The sequence below is a fragment of the Dipteris shenzhenensis genome, chromosome 13, assembly GCF_047967505.1.
Source record: "Dipteris shenzhenensis isolate YYH24624 ecotype China chromosome 13, Dip_SZ_1.0, whole genome shotgun sequence".
NCBI classification, from domain to species: domain Eukaryota; kingdom Viridiplantae; phylum Streptophyta; class Polypodiopsida; order Gleicheniales; family Dipteridaceae; genus Dipteris; species Dipteris shenzhenensis.
In genome coordinates this window covers 15,592,720-15,610,174 of record NC_141608.1, presented here as the reverse complement: position 1 = coordinate 15,610,174, position 17,455 = coordinate 15,592,720, and the positions used below count along the sequence as shown (strand labels likewise).

At 39.5% G+C, this 17,455-nt stretch overlaps 1 protein-coding gene across 8 annotated transcripts in view; it reads left to right on the top strand.

Annotated features, from left to right (window-relative positions):
- Positions 1–1,305, top strand: part of LOC147895082 (serine/threonine protein phosphatase 2A 55 kDa regulatory subunit B beta isoform-like) — a 64,537-nt gene extending 63,232 nt beyond the window's left edge. For 3 of the 8 annotated variants that reach the window (XM_087383849.1, XM_087383846.1, XM_087383845.1), the window contains 2 exons: positions 58–134; positions 294–1,305. In XM_087383849.1, coding sequence (XP_087239975.1) covers positions 58–134; positions 294–427 — 211 coding nt within the window. In that variant the 3' untranslated portion in view covers positions 428–1,305. The remainder of the gene's footprint in view (positions 1–57; positions 135–293) is intronic. The other 5 variants (XM_087383854.1, XM_087383852.1, XM_087383850.1 and 2 more) reach the window with 3 other exon arrangements.
- The last annotated feature ends 16,150 nt before the right edge of the window (positions 1,306–17,455 follow it).

Below are 17,455 nucleotides of genomic sequence, written 5' to 3'. Positions count from 1 at the left end.
CTTTTGATGTAAGCTTATGCCATGCCCCCATTATAATACCTTTATGGTTTATGTCAGAAGGCGCCTTGTACAGACTGCACCAACAAAGTCTGGGAGAAGTCTGGCGAGCTTTACCCGCCGCGGTAACAGAAGAGGTCCATTATATGTCCACTGCTGTTTCAAAATAAACTTCATGAACAGCTGTGCTGGGCATTGATGCAAATTCTAGGTCTCAAGCTTTGTAGCATAGATTGTCTCTCTATTTCCGAAGATTTAACTTATGGAACACATGTTTGCCTTGTCATGTCACTCAGGAAATGAAGGTCCAGGGACTGAATTGAATGGAGCATACACGTTCTCATCGAAGTTACTGCACCTAGCTTGGCATCCGACAGCAAATTTGATAGCTTGTGCTGCATCCAATAGTTTGTATATGTACTATGCATAGGATATTCCTCTCCAATCGAATGGCTATATCTTTCTTCTCCACAGTCTGTGGGTGGCTCTTGGAAGCTTACAGTACAAGTGGTGTGGCTGGACTCATAGTCTAGATTGCACTATCAGCATCAAACCAGTGGGGTACAGCCCTTCCCATGATGGTTGTAAAGGGTCTTTTCTGAGGGGGTACTTTGGCCTCCTCACCTTCAATGTTGGAGAAACGGCAGACCAGGGGTGGAAGTTGGGTTAAGTGTTGATTCTTTTAAGCATGAAGAAGCTTAATTTGTCTTAGCATTGACAAATTGACTTGTGAGGAAAGGCTCTTTCCTTTATATGCAGCTGCATGCTAGCACAATCCATGCATGTGTGCTGGCGTATATGTTTGCACATGGCCATGAATGCGAGCACTTGCACACTGGTAAGTGCACGGCGACACAAGTGTGCATTCTCTGCACCTGCTTTGGCCGATCCATTTGTGCACACTTGGCATGCCTCCACCTTACTTGTTCTTGAAATTTTAGCTTGTGTAACACAGTGCTCATGTGAAACTGGGACTTGTAAGAGGGGGAATTGTTTCATGGGTTTTTCTTTTTGTGACAGTTCACAAGGAACAGCATTGCAAACCTGGTTGGGAGTTGTAAGTGGGGAATTGTTTCATGGGTTTTGATTTTTGTGGCAGCTGACAAGGGATAGTAGCATTGCAAACCTGGTTGATGAGGTAATCATTAGATTGGAAAAGCTGTATGCAGTTTTTGGTTCCTAGCTCCCGTCGCCTTCATGGTTTTCTTCAACTAAGGAGTCTGCCATTGAGGTCCTATTTAAAATTTTATGTTATGATCGGTTTGAGTCATTGAACCGGCGAACATTTGGAATGATGCTTGTTTTTTCCTGGGGTGGTTTTCTCAGCACGTGCTCAGACATGTTCTTTGTTAGCACCATCGTCTCTGTTTATTAGCATGCATCCTAAGAGGTAGTGGATTGAAACTCTTTTGTGTACTTAATGTGTAATTGTAAAAAAAATTAATTAACGTGTTTCAAATTGCCATTTATGGAGGTCATCCTATAACGATTTCCTTTTAATAACCGAATGATCGTTTACTCTCTTTTGAATCCAAGGAGGCAGTGCCTTTGCATATAACCTATTGAAGTGCACTCCACGTAGGCATGCATCTCTTGGCGGAGAGTATGGTTATCACATGCACTTTTTCATTTTTTTGGAAAAACATATGCATTATATTCTTTTCAGAAGACAATATATTGTCCTTAAATATACTCCCATGTAGCCACAAAGGTCTTCGAAGTAAACGAAGACTGAGGATGAAGAATTCCCATGGAAAAATACAGGATTGGAAATAGCCAAATTGCTTCCTAAGAAAGGAATATGGGAAATAATAGATTTCTGTAAGTTGGTTGGATTCACCATCAAGTTGTTATCTGTGTTTTTTAAAAGCTTGTAATAATTGAAGTAGCAAATGAAAATGAGTTGATTTATTTTTCGTTTTAAAAGTAGATGTAATTGTACCAAAAGAAATTATTCTATTTGTTATGCTAGTACCCTAAAGATAGGCTTTGTGCAACTACTTGTTTCACATCTTCTTGGCAATTGAGTAGCATATGTTAAGAACTCTATTTTGAGTGTACCATTCAGATTGAGGTATGTGCTTTGTATTAGTAGCATTATATAATGGTCGAAGCTGTATGAAGTGCTTTTGTTCTTACCGCCCCCCCCAGTCATCACTATAATCAGGCTCATGCATGGAGAAGAGAAACAAATGACGCAGCATTGTATAATGGTCGAAGCTGTATGAAGTGCTTTTGTTAGTAATATAGTATCCTTCATTCTTAACCCCCCCCCCCTCCCCCCCCCCCCCCCCCCCCAAGTCATCACTATAATCAGGATCATGCATGGAGAAGAGAAACAAATGACACGGGAGTTTCTTGTAAAAAAATGGGCAGCATAAGAGCTTTAATAAACAAGGCTAGAATGATAAGAGTTTAAATTGAAAGGAATGGAAAGTTATTCGAAATTTGTGGAGTTTTAGCACCTTTTGACACAATTACGTGCATTGTGAAAAGAAACTCGGATAGACAATTCACTACATAAGGAGCTTTGAAAGAGTTGCAATGATGATGGACAAGGATAGACTAGTAGAATTTTGTTTTAAAGGAATGTTGAAGTATGAAAACAAGTAATTAGAAGTAATTGGATAATAAACAATGTTAATTTGATAGACTTTTGGTTTAAAGGAGGACAGGTTGATATACTTTTGCTTTAAAGGAGGACAGCTATAAAAACATCTTGGAGTTTTAGCACAAAATTTGGGCTCCCTTTTCGTTTGCAGTGAAATTAATATACATTCAAAACATTAGATGCCACACTAATAGTTCTAATCGGCACTAGTCCCGTTCAAAATCATGGTACTTCATTTGCACTATGACATTGTACCCTTCTTTTCCTTTGTTCTTAGCAATAACTTAAGGTTACTATACTAATGTTAAGGATCGTGGTAGCAATAACTTAATGTTTCTATACTAACGTTAAGGATAGTTACCGCTTGAAATTAAATATGGCTTGAAATGCTATTCACTAAGCCAAGACGAGGTCTAGGCATGATTGAAGGTATGCCATTTGGGGATCTAATTTGTGGAGGAATGTTCCTTTCTAAAAGGTGGAACATTCTAAAAGGTATCTCTAAGAATTAGGTTCACTTGGAATAGCTCAAGGAATTGTTATTGATCATTAAAATCCATTTGTAAGAGTTTAATTGCTAGCAACAACAATGGGCTCTTCAAACGAAGAGGTGGTAGAATGTCGTGTTGGTGGTTTATCTCAAGCACTTTACAATGGTCTGTTATTATACATTTAAAATTGGGGCCTTTTTTAGGACGGTGCTTCGAATATTAAGCCTTGAATTTCCTTGAATCTGAGAGGTGGCCCTCATAGCACTAAGATGATCCACGAGGACATTGTCTCGATAACTCCTTGGGGAGTCAACATATTCATATCCTATAGGATTCTATCCATTTGATTATTATGGTTACCTTCAGTAGATAATGGATTTAGTATGCAACTCCTTAGGATTTTCTTAGACATGCCTTCAAATGCTCTAAGCCATTAGCTTTTAAGACTTGATATTGATGATCATAAAGTTTCTAGCCTCCACATTACTTCTACATGGTCAAGAGGTGTCCTATTTGTTTGCAATGGGAAATTATCATTGGATTTGTTCAAAAGCAAGACTTGAGGTCAAAGTGAGCACTTAAGTTAGATTGATGAATAAATTAAATAAATGAAGTTGTTCATATTTGGGTTGGAAAGCTAGGTTTGTTTTCTCTTCCTTAGTGAGTAGTATCGAACAGATAAGAGAGTATATGACGAAAGATTAAGTTATTAAAAAAACCCTTTAAAGTTTCGGATTGAAAATCTCATTTTTGCTTCCTTAGGGCTTGCTCATGTCACCTTGGTGCCAGGGAGAGTGTCGTGGTCGGGCGGGGGATAGCGCGGTGAATCGCATCCTTGCATGTTAGACGTGCAAGCCTAGAAGACACAGTCCCGATTGCATTGTCTGAAGCCTCTGAAACCAGTTGAGCGTCGATTTTGCATGCCGAAGTCTACATGGGAGAGGGTGGAGAGGCTTGGAGTTTCATTAATAAAGGAGCCTCTGTTTCAGTTTAGATAGTCCAGCAGTGGAATGCTGAGTTGGAATTTGAAAAATCCATAAAGCTAGGCCAATAGTCCAATGCCAGATAAAATGGTGTCTCTATAGAGCATTTAGGAGGCATGGGGCTACTATTTGTCCCAGCTAGTATAGCTTTGTGGTTGAATCGAGCCATGGAAGTATGCCTTAGTTCTTTCACAATAATTCATACTTCTTAATGCATTGGAGTGTGCTTGGCTACCGTTGGCCTTCTCTTTTTCTATATTTACTAGCCAATTGGTAAAGGTGGCGATTGATATCCTTACAAGTCTTTGGTCATTTTGGGATGCCTATCTATAAGGCTTGTTGGCTTTTGCCATTTTCTAGGGGATATCATTCATTCATATTATCATAGCTTTAATATTCCTCCAAAAGATGCGTCCTTATATTTAGTACAATTGAAATGCATTTTTTGGAATGCCAATCCTAGTTTTGTGAGAAATTTTCGCTTTGAAATTGCTCTAAGCTTGACGTTGGCCAATTTCCTGTGTCCTCTCCTAAATATTTATTTCCATGCAAGTTGGTTTTTACAAATGCAAAAATCCTAGACTCCTCACCTCGTTCGAAGTAATTTTGAGAAAACACAAGCTTTGGCGAAAGCAAGGTGGCATGTAGAGTTGTTTGCAGCCCCTTTGGAGTCTTTGCCATTTTACAAGTATTTGGACCTTTTACAAAGAGGATGAACAATGAGCTAAGCAACCATAGGATTACACGGAGTGGTGCAATATTGTGTCCTTTGGCACTCACCACCGTGTCGTGTTAGTTGGAGTATAGAGTTGGTATGGATAGTGGAGTTGAAATGATAGATACTTCAGTTTTTACTTTTGACCAAGGGTCGGCTTGAGTTTCAAACCTAGATAATTCATCATGCTAGTTTACGAAGCAGTCAACCATCAAATGACCATTTCTTTTGGATTCTTCTATACAAATGTGGGAGCTAGTTTCTTTTTCTTTGTCGTCCTCTTTAGATTTTTTGTTCCCATTGTTGAACAATTTCTTTCAATTTTGTCGGTACTTGGATTCATATTTCTAATATCGGCATCCTCCATATACTCGCGCTAGTCTTGGCTATTTGTGAGGTGGATTCAAGCTCATGATCGATGTTTGTTCCCTTGGGTGTGCCAAAGGTGTTGATAGTACAACCAAGACGATCCAAAGTATCCACCATGGTTTGAACCTCTCCCTAACCCCAATTCCAAGTCAAGTCAAGATTCCAGAAAGGTCAATGAATGTTAACAGGGAACCATGAAACAGTGATTTGGATGGGCACATTCTAATTAAAATTGGCAGGTTTTGCCTATTGAAACTGTATGAAGTATTCATGACATTTGATTGTGTAAGGTTGTGTATGCCTGTGATATATGTAAAACGAAGTGAAGATGTTATTCTTTTGTATACGTTGACTATATTTTACTATTGAAATCTTAGTTTTTGAGTGGAGTTTCTATGTAATTCATCTCTATAACATTTGAATTAATGGTTGAAGATCATTCCTTTAAGTTAGAAGAATGAAAATCAATGAATGTATGTGCATCACCAATAGATGGTGGGGTTTTTAGTCTTCGGAATGATGTGAAGTGCCGTGGTAGCATTGCTAGTATTTGTAGAGGTGATAGCCCATTTTTTTGATTGGTAAATTTAGATTTCAAATTTGTAGACTAGTAATGTAGCCTTACATACAAGAAGCTAAATTTAAGTAGAGTCATTTGGAGAAATAGGTCGCATTTCACCATACAAAGGCATAAATTGAACCTCACTCTAGAATTTACATCTTTTGATGCAAATTAAAGTTTAATATGGAGTAAAATTTTCTAATGAAAAAGTACTCCATTATGTAGAAATAGCCTTAAGGTCTCCATCATCATACTTTAGATCCGAAAATACAACACAACAAAAATTTTGACTTTGTATTAAACACTAGTTCACATATTCATACACGTAGCACAAAACAAAAATGCACGGTCAAAAGTGCCATAGTAACACAATCAGGAGCCTCATCATCAGTGAAGAAACAATTAGGTCTTTTTCTACTACACATGTAGGATGTGTGACATCTCTTTTGCCTTAGCCTTTACACTAGTTTGGTAGCATAACAGGACATAAAAGTGTCCTTTTGAGGTTTTGGCAAAAAAATCACAACTTGTTGTAGATGCGTTTTTTGGTGCTTTCGTCTCTTGAGCTTAAGGTAGACTCATAGGACTACTTTCTAAAAATATAAGGATCACAAAAAACTATTACATGTGATTACAAAATGCTCACAAATGCATGGTAACACATCATTTCACAAAGAGAGTACTCATATTTGAAACTTTATCTAGCATGCTCGAAGATAAAAATGATTTCAATGAGCTAGCATTTTTCACAAAGTGTTTATAAGTATATGAAACACCTGAGAGTGATAAAACTTTGTTTAAAAAATCATTTCTGCAAGATTGATTTAGCAATTAACAAGAGAGGTTAGCTTGGCGGTTTCCATTGCCTAGCATGCTCGAAGAAAAAAATGATTTCAATGAGCTAGCATTTTTCACAAAGTGTTTATAAGTATATGAAACACCTGAGAGTGATAAAACTTTGTTTAAAAAATCATTTCTACAAGATTGATTTAGCAATTAACAAGAGAGGTTAGCCTGGTGGTTTCCATTGTAAGTGGCATTTCATAAATAAGCATCTTTATATACTACACATAATAGCCACAAAGTGTCATATCTGCAATAAAGGCTAAAACTAAAAGAGATTAAGTGATCCTAATCTCAACAACCAAAACAGGTTCTACATTAAATCTCACTTTTCTATTTTTGAATTATCTCGTGTATAAGTATTTTGCATATAAATTATTAAAATTAAGGCACTCTATAAGTATGATTTAAATGTTTTAAGGTTCTTATGATATCCTTTAACCCTTGTATCTTGAATTTAGCATGAATTACAGCATAATGGACAATCAAAATACGGTTTGAATTTGGTGTTCTACACTATATTAGGACCCCTAAAAACTCATGCTACCCCATAATATCGTATTGAAGACATATACAAAGTATGGTTGAGTTTGAAACTTGTTAGACATGTCAAAGAATTTGGAAAAGATCAAATTTTGCCTCGTTGTCAGCATTCACTAAAAATACATTTGAGACCATAGTTCATTATAAGTATGATTATCTAGCTCCAAAGCAATCTAAACATATGTGTTATATCTACCCTTATACTCTAGGACTTACAAACTCTAAAAAATGTCATTCTAATTAAAAAGTATGGCCATTTTAACAAAAACCTAAGAAAACAGCTTGAAATTTCGGTGCCAGGTTGACCTTAAAACTTTAGGTAGAGCTCAAAGTAATAGAAGCAAGTTCCAATCCATAATAATTCCAAGTTTTTTTAAGCATACAAGCCTCATATACACTATTATGTCAAATAATAAAAACCCCAAAAAACCTTATCGATGCTTTTAAATAATTCTAGGAAGTGGCTAAGTTAACAAGACAAAAGTGTCCAAGGATATTTTTATGTCCTTCTACCAAACTAGTGCTAAGGCCTTTAAAGAGATCCCAAATATATGTCCGTTTGGACAACTTATGTACAATGAAATAGTAAATACACATTATGAAAAAAGGGAGCTCATTTTGGGACCCTGGGAGAAATCCTTCATTTTTTGTTTCCTCCAAAACACTAAAAGACGACATAATCCCACTAACATACAGTGCAGAATTTGGTATACTGTATTTTTTAAATCACCTGCCAACCTGTCAAATCGCGTTCTTTTGCACAATTGGTTTTCTGGGCCTTTTTGGCCTTTTTCGAGCCTCTGGGTGCCCATTTTCGACATTTCAAAAGTCCTTCTGGGGGTTTTGGCCCACTCCAGACGTGTCGGTGACGTCAAAAATACCAAATTCTGCAAAGTATGCCAAATATAATAAAGTAGCTCAATTATCCTCCTTGAATGCAAACTCGACGGTATTTTTTTCCCCCCTTTTTCTAAAATTTTCAACATTATGTTGGCCCTCCTTTGATTGGTGGAGGGCTATTTTCCTTTTGGGCTAAAAGGCCCCAAAATGAGCTCTGATTTTTCCTAATGCCACTTCTAGATCTTAGTCAAGTCAATATAGTAACATTTTATGGTGTTCGTTCAATTATTGAAGAAAACACTACAAAAAAAGAAATCTTTTTCTACTTGTGATTTTAGGGTTTAAGCAAGGTAGGTTGTGTCAAAAAATTTTGGCCAAGCATTTGAAGAGTACTTTTGTTTTGAATAGTATACCTTCGCTTGAATATTGAAAGAAAACTACCGTCCTCATACAATGAATGCTCTACATTAACCAACTTTCTAATTATAGACTATCTGGGCTGGCCCCACCAACCGTGCTCTCTCTCTCTCTCTCTCTCTCTCTCTCTCTGCACAACACCAATCAGGGAAGTTCCACATGCTCTCTCTCTCTCTCTCTCTCTCTCTCTCTCTACATAGCCTCTTTGTGCAGTAGGCAAAGGTAAATGTATATATCTTACCGATGAACCTTCTCAAAGTATTCATGAAATAATTTTTCCATAGGAGGTACTATTGAGATTCGTACATCAGCAAGATGATTAGAGGGGTTTAAAATCCACCTTCACATGATTGGTGGAAGTGGATATTGGATAGGGTTTGGATGGAGACTTGGTTCTATTTAGTGGGTGGGCATGCTCTTGTATTGCGTGGATCATCCTAGCCCTCCATGTTTGAGGGTAATAGTCAATACAAGCTTATGGGTTGACTCTATCTCTCATGTGGTCCTCCATCTCTCTCCTTTCCCCCTTGTGAGGACTTCCTCTCCATTATGTACTCCACTCTTGACATGGTATCAGAGCTATCTCTCTTCTCTCATTCCATTGATCTTTCCATATCATTAACCCTCGCTTGCTTCTACTGAGATTAGTACATCAGCAAGATGATTAGAGGGGTTTAAAATTCACCTTCACATGATTGGTGGAAGTGGATATTGGATAGGGTTTGGATGGAGACTTGGTTTTATTTAGTGGGTGGGCATGCTCTTGTATTGTGTGGATCATCCTAGCCCTCCATGTTTGAGGGTAATAGTCAATACAAGCTTATGGGTTGACTCTATCTCTCATGTGGTCCTCTATCTCTCTCCTTTCCCCCTTGTGAGGACTTCCTCTCCATTATGTACTCCACTCTTGACATGGTATCAGAGCTATTTCTCTTCTCTCATTCCATTGATATTTCCATATCATTAACTCTCGCTTGCTTCTAATTGACCATCTTGCTTCAAGTCATGGAACCAAAGGTCTGAAGGACCTCGTTCAAAGGATGTTTCTATATATGAGTATATGCTAACCTTGGCATATTTGAAAGTGTTTGGCTATGTTTGTTATGTGCATGTGCCCAATGAATTAAGAAAGAAGATGGGGCCAAGAGCTATTAGATGTGTCTTTCTTGGATACCTCACTAGAAGAAAAGGGTATAAATGTTATGATCCCACTACAAGACAAGTGTACGAAAATGACTACCATAAGGATGGTTATTGCATTGGCTAGCATGTTTGGCTGGAATTTATTGGAAGATGGATGTTAAAAATGCCTTTCTAAATAATTCCTTGTGGCAAGAGGAGGTATATATGCTATAGCCAGAGGGGCACGTACACCCTAATTTTCCAATGCATGTGTGCGCGACTAAGAAAGCTCCATATGGGCTTAATCAAGCACCAAGGTTATGGTCTGAAAAGATAAGCAAAAACCTTGTTGAGATCAAATTTAAGACTATCCAAAGCCAAATACTCCTTGTATGTGCAACAAGAGGAGGCCAAAATGGTGATTATAATCATATATGTTGATGACTTGATCATCATGGGCAACTATGATGCAAGAATTAGTGCCATAAAGGAGAAATTGGCAAGGAAATTTGACATGAAAGCCATAGGAGAGCTTAGGTACTTTCTTAGCATTGAGGTCGTTCTCCTCATGGTATTTGGATGCTTCAAAGTCAATATACCTTGGGTATGTTAGAAAAATATGGTATGGCAGCATGCAAACCAGCTAAAAGTCATCTTGAGACAAATGAAATGATGATTGATGATGGCCACTACTTGTAGAATGTCACTAGGTTCAAGAATATGGTTGGAAGCCTAATATATGGAAAGACTTGAGCTATGCATTAGGTGTGATTGTCCAATTCATGCAAAGGCCCTGAAAAAGTCATCTTGATACATGAGGAGGATGCTTAGATATGTGAAAGCCACAATCAATGTTGGCTTGTTTTATGCCAAGGAAGGAGGATCATGTCTGCATGGGTATCCAAATGTAGATTGGGATAGCAGTATTGATGATAGGAGATCAACTAGTGGGTATGCATTCTCTCTTGGAAGTTGTGTGACTAGTAGGAGCAACAAAAGGCAACCCACAGTTGCATTGTCTAGCATAGAAGCTATGCATAGTAGCATGTGAAGAAACTTGGTTGAGTCTACTTCTTAATAAGTTGGGTGTATAATTAATAGTCCAATTCTAATATGCTATGACAACATAAGCACTATAATGCTAGTCAAGAATCCCATTTACCATGCAAGAACTAAACACATAGAGGTCCACTATCACTATATCAGAGAGAATGTGGTAAGAGGAGAGATTGACATGAGGTATACTATCACTATATGAGAGAGAACGTGGTAAGTGGAGAGATTGACATGAGATATGTTAACACAGATGCACAGGTTGTAGATATCTTTACAAAGTCATTGGGTAGAGATAAGTTTTGTCCTTTTAGAGAGGTTTTAAGCCTATGTGATGTACAAGCTCATGGTGAGCTTGAGGGGGGAGATTTTTAATGTGCAGAGTGTGTGTGTGTATGGTTGTAGAGTGCAGATAGCCATGATGAGGTGGCTTATTTAAAGCATGTGTGTAAAGGGTCTTAAGGACCTTCTTGTTCATGAGGTGTAAAAAGAGTGTAAGGTGAATATAAGTGTATCTGGTATCCATACTGAAGAAGAAGGATTCATGATCATTGGGTAGTGTGTGAATCTCTATCTTCCCCTTTTCATGTTCAAGGCCTACCAGCTAGGCTTTAGTTGCATGCTACAAGACTGAGAGCAAGGGTGGCATTGGAGATTACGGGTAGGTGGGAGGGGGTGTGGGAGTGGAGAAATCTTAAAACAACGAAATAAAAATGAGACCCAATTCCTTTATATAGGTGTTTTCATCAATGGTGCCCAGACTTGTAGTCCTTCTAGGAGTTGCTGCCCTAATGCATCATTATAGGCGATTCGAGAATCCAAAGCACACAACAAGAGGATACAGCCTCGCCCCCGATACTCCAGTCCCAAGGACCGATGCAAATGCCAATCTACAGCCACGATGGGGACTCTCCTTCTTGAAGCTAGAGAAATTTTGGCGCCAGTGCCCACGTTTATCGACACATCCACCCACTGTATATGCCAATGGAGCAATGATGGACTTGGCCCATATTCAGAGAACTCCAACAGAAAGATCCAAATGTGTTGTACAACTTTCCCAAGTACAACTTTCCCAAAGACATGACTCAAGAGGGATTTTGCTTCCGCCTCCATTCATTCAACGACATTGTAATCAAGTTCTTTTGTCTTGTGTTAATATCCATAGAGTACAGTCATCAAATGCAGGGTAATCAGTGATTAGAGGTGATTAGGATGCATGATTTGCTTCAACGGACAAGCTCAGGGAGTTTGACCCCCAAGTACCCAAAGACTAATGATTAGAGGTAATGTGTACATGGAAGGAGTATAGCTCAAAGTTAGGGAGTTTGATTCCCAAATACCAAAAGTCCAAGGATTCTAGGCACAGGTTGTATGTTCTAGCTAACACCCAAGACCAAAGATTGCATGCAACGTGCACATTTCAGGTCTACGTCCACGAAAATAGCCACGCTAATGAAAATAGCCATGAAAGGAGTACAACTCAAAATCAGGGAGTTTGATCCTCAAATATCCCAAGGCAAAAGCGTCTAGGCAACGTGCAGATTTGCCATTGAGTGTCTCACAAAAGCTAAGCCTTGCCACTCCAGGTTTTGAGCCGCGTTCATGGGGTTTAGGTCCCAAATGGCTTAAGGTGTGAGGGCGCTCAAGGAGTTTGAGCCCAAATGACCTAAGCCTAGGAGGTGTGAGGCTAACACAAGCGCTATTTGGGAACTGGTTAGGCCACCTCCTAATTCTAGGTTTGTCCCAAGAGCTTTAATATGGTTAACACAAGTGCTATTTCCGCCAATAGGGAGAGATGGAAAGAATAGTAAGATGCCTTGGCACCCTATGGGCCCAAGAGCCTTTGGTTGTAAAGAGAAGGAGAGTGCTAAAAAGGAAAAGGGTTGGCCCTCCCTTCAAAAGGTGACTTGTATAAAAGGCCAAAGTGTTAGACTTTGGCTTTATTGTTGTTTGCACAAGTTTGAATACAAGCTCCCTCTTCTCTTCCAAGAGAGTGTTTTGGGTGTTCCCTTGTTTCCATTGTTGTGCCCTTGTGTTTGCCACTCCATCCCCCTTCACCCTCCTCTTCCCTTCTCCTTCTCCCTCCCTTCTCCCCTCTCCTCTCCCCTCTTCCCCTTCCCTCTTTCTCGCATGGAAACACATTGCAACAATCCTTAGGCCACTTGAGTGACACTTGCGGATGACTCGTGCCTTGCATTGCTCTCACAAGGAGTAGCTTGGAGTGGAGGCTCCACGGCATCTCTTCAACATCACCACGACACATGAGTCACCGCCGAGACCCACACATCTTGCCATTTAGGGAGATTACCACCTATTTTTCTATATCAAGGGAGTTTCAATCTTTTACTCAAGGATCTATTTGATAGTAGTTTGACCTCAATAAGGAATACTGAGCAAAGATTTCCTCCAATTTTTCCTTCCATATTTGTTTTGCCTATGTCTAGGTCTGGTAAAAGCTTGCAATTTCATGCTTTCTAGATGATAACGGAGACAATGTCAAAGTTTTTATGTTCTTATGTAAGTAATGAGTTGTACTACTTGTCATTCTAGTTTTGAGCTAAATTTCTTACCCATTGTATAATTTAAAATATGGAAAAGTTGAGGAAAGAGACGCGCTATTTTTATCACGACTCTCATAGCTTCAAAGTTACCCAAGCCTCAATACTAAAGGAGTAAAATACATCACAATCCCAAGAAACCAAGATGTATAAAACACACCCTAAACTCTAGTCTCTTTCAAACAATTGCCAAAGCCCCAATACTGACAAAGTAAAAGAGCTCACATTTGCAACAAAAAAGAGATGCTCTACACACCTTCTTTTTCTTAGAGTTGGGCAAGGCCCAATTCACAAGTGACATAAGAGCTTAAAACTTATGCATAACTCTAGCATAAGGGATCACCATATCAGAAAGATGATGTGCTATTATATTGGCATTGCCATCAATTGAAATTGGTTATACATAAGAGAAAATGAATTTATTTTGCCGATATAGGGGTGAATATGGTGGCATACATATACCACTGGAAAAAAGTTATACCAGTGATATATTATGCTTACCACCATCGTAGACCCGCATTTACCATCCAATGGCTACCATGTCATCATGAATATCAATGTGAATATAGGTTTTTGGAAACGTGATTACTATGTGTGATCACATGATCACGTCTACACATGATCACAACATGCAAAACTCTAGGTATCTTTGAAAGCATTGGCTTTAACTTCTCAAACATTGTGGTTAGGTGAGGTCCAACCACATTGATTGTAGCATATTATAACATGGTCATGAGGTGTTGCTATGTGATCTATGTGCCTTGGTATTCCCACTTACATCATGGTTCTAAAGTAGTGATCATCTCCAATATATAATGATGTAGCAAAGTTGTACATAAAGGGTTAAATTATAATCATGTCTATATGAATATGTTAGTTGGAACTTTGGTAGATATTTCTAATGAAAATATCCCCTTTATGAGAGTTTGCATAGAAGGAATACTCCGATCAAGATAGATCTTATATCCATAATCTTGCATCCCCAATGTGGATAGAATGGGAAAACAACTCTATTAGGCTTGATGCAACTCCAACTAGGTGTACTACACCTAGTTATCCCTACCCCACTGGCATGAGGGGTCAACCCTCCAAGAGCCTAAGATAAGTCCATAAGAATGTCATATGCTCTAAGATTATGGGCTTGGTGAACGGGTATTGTAAGGGATGTGTTGAGATATGGTGCCATGAGCACATAGATTAAAGGCTAAGGTATGGTATAGGAAAGAATTAAAGTAGCCACCCTAGGATGTGGACTACATGATGTAGAGATGTGGATGAGAGGATCCCATAGATGTTGACTATTCAAAGGGCACTCTCTATATAAGAGGCCTATCATGTATTATTGAGTAGAGCGAAATGCACACTTACTCAAGATTCTGTCTATGAGTCCAAGCTAATCTATCTTGGAACCTAATTGAGTTGAGGTACATATCATGAGCACTCTCTTCATCATGTTTGCACTTAGGCTACATCCTCCTTAGATTAGTGTTTAAGTAGGATGTTGTCTCATGACTAGGAGAGCTTGATCCCTCACTTTAACATGGTATCAGACCTTAGGCCTAGTCTCCTAGTAGATTTGTTGTAGGCACGCCTTAGGAGCTCATGTTTTCTCCTAGATTAGTTTTAGAGAGATTTTTGCAATATTACCTTACAAGTCTAGGAGTTCAAGTTTGAGAGAGAGATCCTTCCCCTCTTCCTTATGCTCAGCTGTTTGAGCCAGTAACAAACCCTTACCACCTTTTCAAAAACTTTGAGCGTGTATTTTTAGCTTAGATTGTGGGGTCTATCTTTGCAAAGGGCCAGCTCCTTACTTTATGAGATAGCAAACTCTTTGTGTGTCTACAGCTTGAACTAATATTCCTTCAAAATGCCGATTAGATGCGTCAAAAGCTAATTCCAATTACCCATGGAGCGCATTCTTTGATAGCCTTCCACAAACACCATCAACAAGCAACCTAACGAAGTCTTCACGGGCTTTCTACCTAAGCAAAAGGTCTGCACAGGCTGCAGCATTTTCCAATAGCGGCTCAAATGACATCCACAATCAATAATAACGAACAGCTCGCTCCGAATGACCATCTTCAGAGCTCCCTCGCTTCAGGAAAGACGGCTTTAGCACAGGACAAGCTCCATTCTCCAAACAAAACAACGTGATGGAAAAAGCTCATCCAGCGGCCTCTATCAGCAACACAAGCAGCTCCAATACCTGCTAGTCGACCCCATAGTAAGCGTCCTCCTTCAGTGAGCCCTGGAGTAAACACTGTTCTCGTGAAGCAAGCTAGGCAAGGCCAGCACCAACAAGCAACCGTCAATGACCCCGTCCAATGGCACACCCAATGGAACACCCTCAGTAGGGCCTCCATGCAACGGGCATGTAGTAGCAAGTTGGCTAGCACAATCTCAGCAAGCACCTTGCCTTTGACACGGTAGTCCCGAACGTTAGCCCTTCAAGCTCGTCTCCTCCACGCCTCCAACCGAGCTCCTTCCACTGAGTCACGAGCGTCAACTCCAAAGCGCATCTCCACCGGCCATTGCCAGTACAGCTTCCATGCCACCAACACCACAGCCTACAGCCTCTAGGCTCCAGCAATGTCTACAGAGCCACAAACAAAGTTCTCTACACCAGTAGATTGAAGCGCAGCTCGTCTTCTCTCCAGCACGACTAATCCTCTACCATCGGTCACGACAGTGGCAGAAACCTTCTCATGCATCCTCAACAAAGCCCACTCGCCTTCATCTATCGCCTTTGCAAGAATCCGCAGCGACGCCCACATCTCCTACACCATGTCTCCTACACCATCAGACACATGGCACATCTCCTCGTGGTTAAGTTTTGCACAATTAAACACGTGGCAAATATGAAACTTAACCATGGTTAAGCATAGTTCAATTAGTGGGGTTAGGTTCAGTTACTTGAACCATAGTTAAGTTTGATAACCTTGGGTTAACTCATTTGGCTCAGAAGAGTGACACATGGCAGAGTGACACATAAGCATGCACAGTCAGCAGTGCCACCCAAGCACAGTAACCTCTTGCTAAGCACAGTGTGAGTGTAGCATGTGAACAGCCAAGCCACATCATCAAAGACCTCTCTTCTTCACAAAACTTCGACAAGTTGTAACTTCCAATTTAGGAAGAATTTGGACATACTTCTTAAAAGGAAAAGTGATCGTCTTTTCAAGCTCTATGCGGTTTTCAAATCAAAATCATTGTTAGCAATTAGACACTACCAATATTGAAAGAAATCAATTGGTAAGACCTTTGTAACAAATGCTAAAGCAACGCATGTATGCACAATGCATGCCAAAAGAACAAGTGCATGAGAGCACAGAACATGGCATCTACACATAAAGTATTAAGGCACATGGAAGAACAAAGCATCACACATCAAGCTACATTAAGCAAAGAAGTGAACGCCATCAATATCAAGCATTGAGAAGCAAAAGCCTTGCCACCTTTAGCTGACACGTTTGTAAATCAAACTTGACCACCTAAGAGTAGCTATGAAAGCACCCAAGGGAGGTATTGACATGTAAAAACCACACTTGATCACCTTAAGTAGCAACGTATGCATAAGGGGAGGTGACAGAATGTAAACTCACATCTGACCACCTTGCGGTAGCCAATGGATCATGGCACCAAGGGGAGGTGTTGAGATATGGTGCCATGAGCACATAGATTAAAGGCTAAGGTATGGTATAGGAAAGAATTAAAGTAGCCACCCTAGGATGTGGACTACATGATCTAGAGATGTGGATGAGAGGATCCCACAGATGTTGACTATTCAAAGGGCACTCTCTATATAAGAGGCCTATCATGTATTGTTGAGTAGAGAGAAATGCACACTCACTCAAGATTCTGGCTATGAGTCCAACCTAATCTATCTTGAAACCCAATTGACTTGAGGTACATGTCATGAGGACTCTCTTCATCATGTTTGCACTTAGGCTACATTCTCCTGAGATTAGTGTTTTAGTAGGATGTTGTCTCATGACTAGGAGAGCTTGATCCCTCACTTTAACGGGATGTCTTGGCAATAGAGAAAACGTTCTCCATCTTTGTATGGATCTCTTTCACCTTTAAAGTTTGAAAAATGATCAAGATAACATGGTGATACAATGTAATTGGGGTTTTTTTGTACTAGGGATATGGAAAGGGATACCTAAGAGTGGCAAGATTAACTTAAAAGTACATACATTTTGGTTCATATGAATAGCTTTGTTTTATTTTAACTATTTGGATTCTAGCTGAGCTACCATCCAAGATCTTATGCAACAAGGTCAGGAGTTAACATGTCAATGGGTCTATTTGAATCTAAATATGTCCAAAGGAAGAAAGAATGGCATGAGGA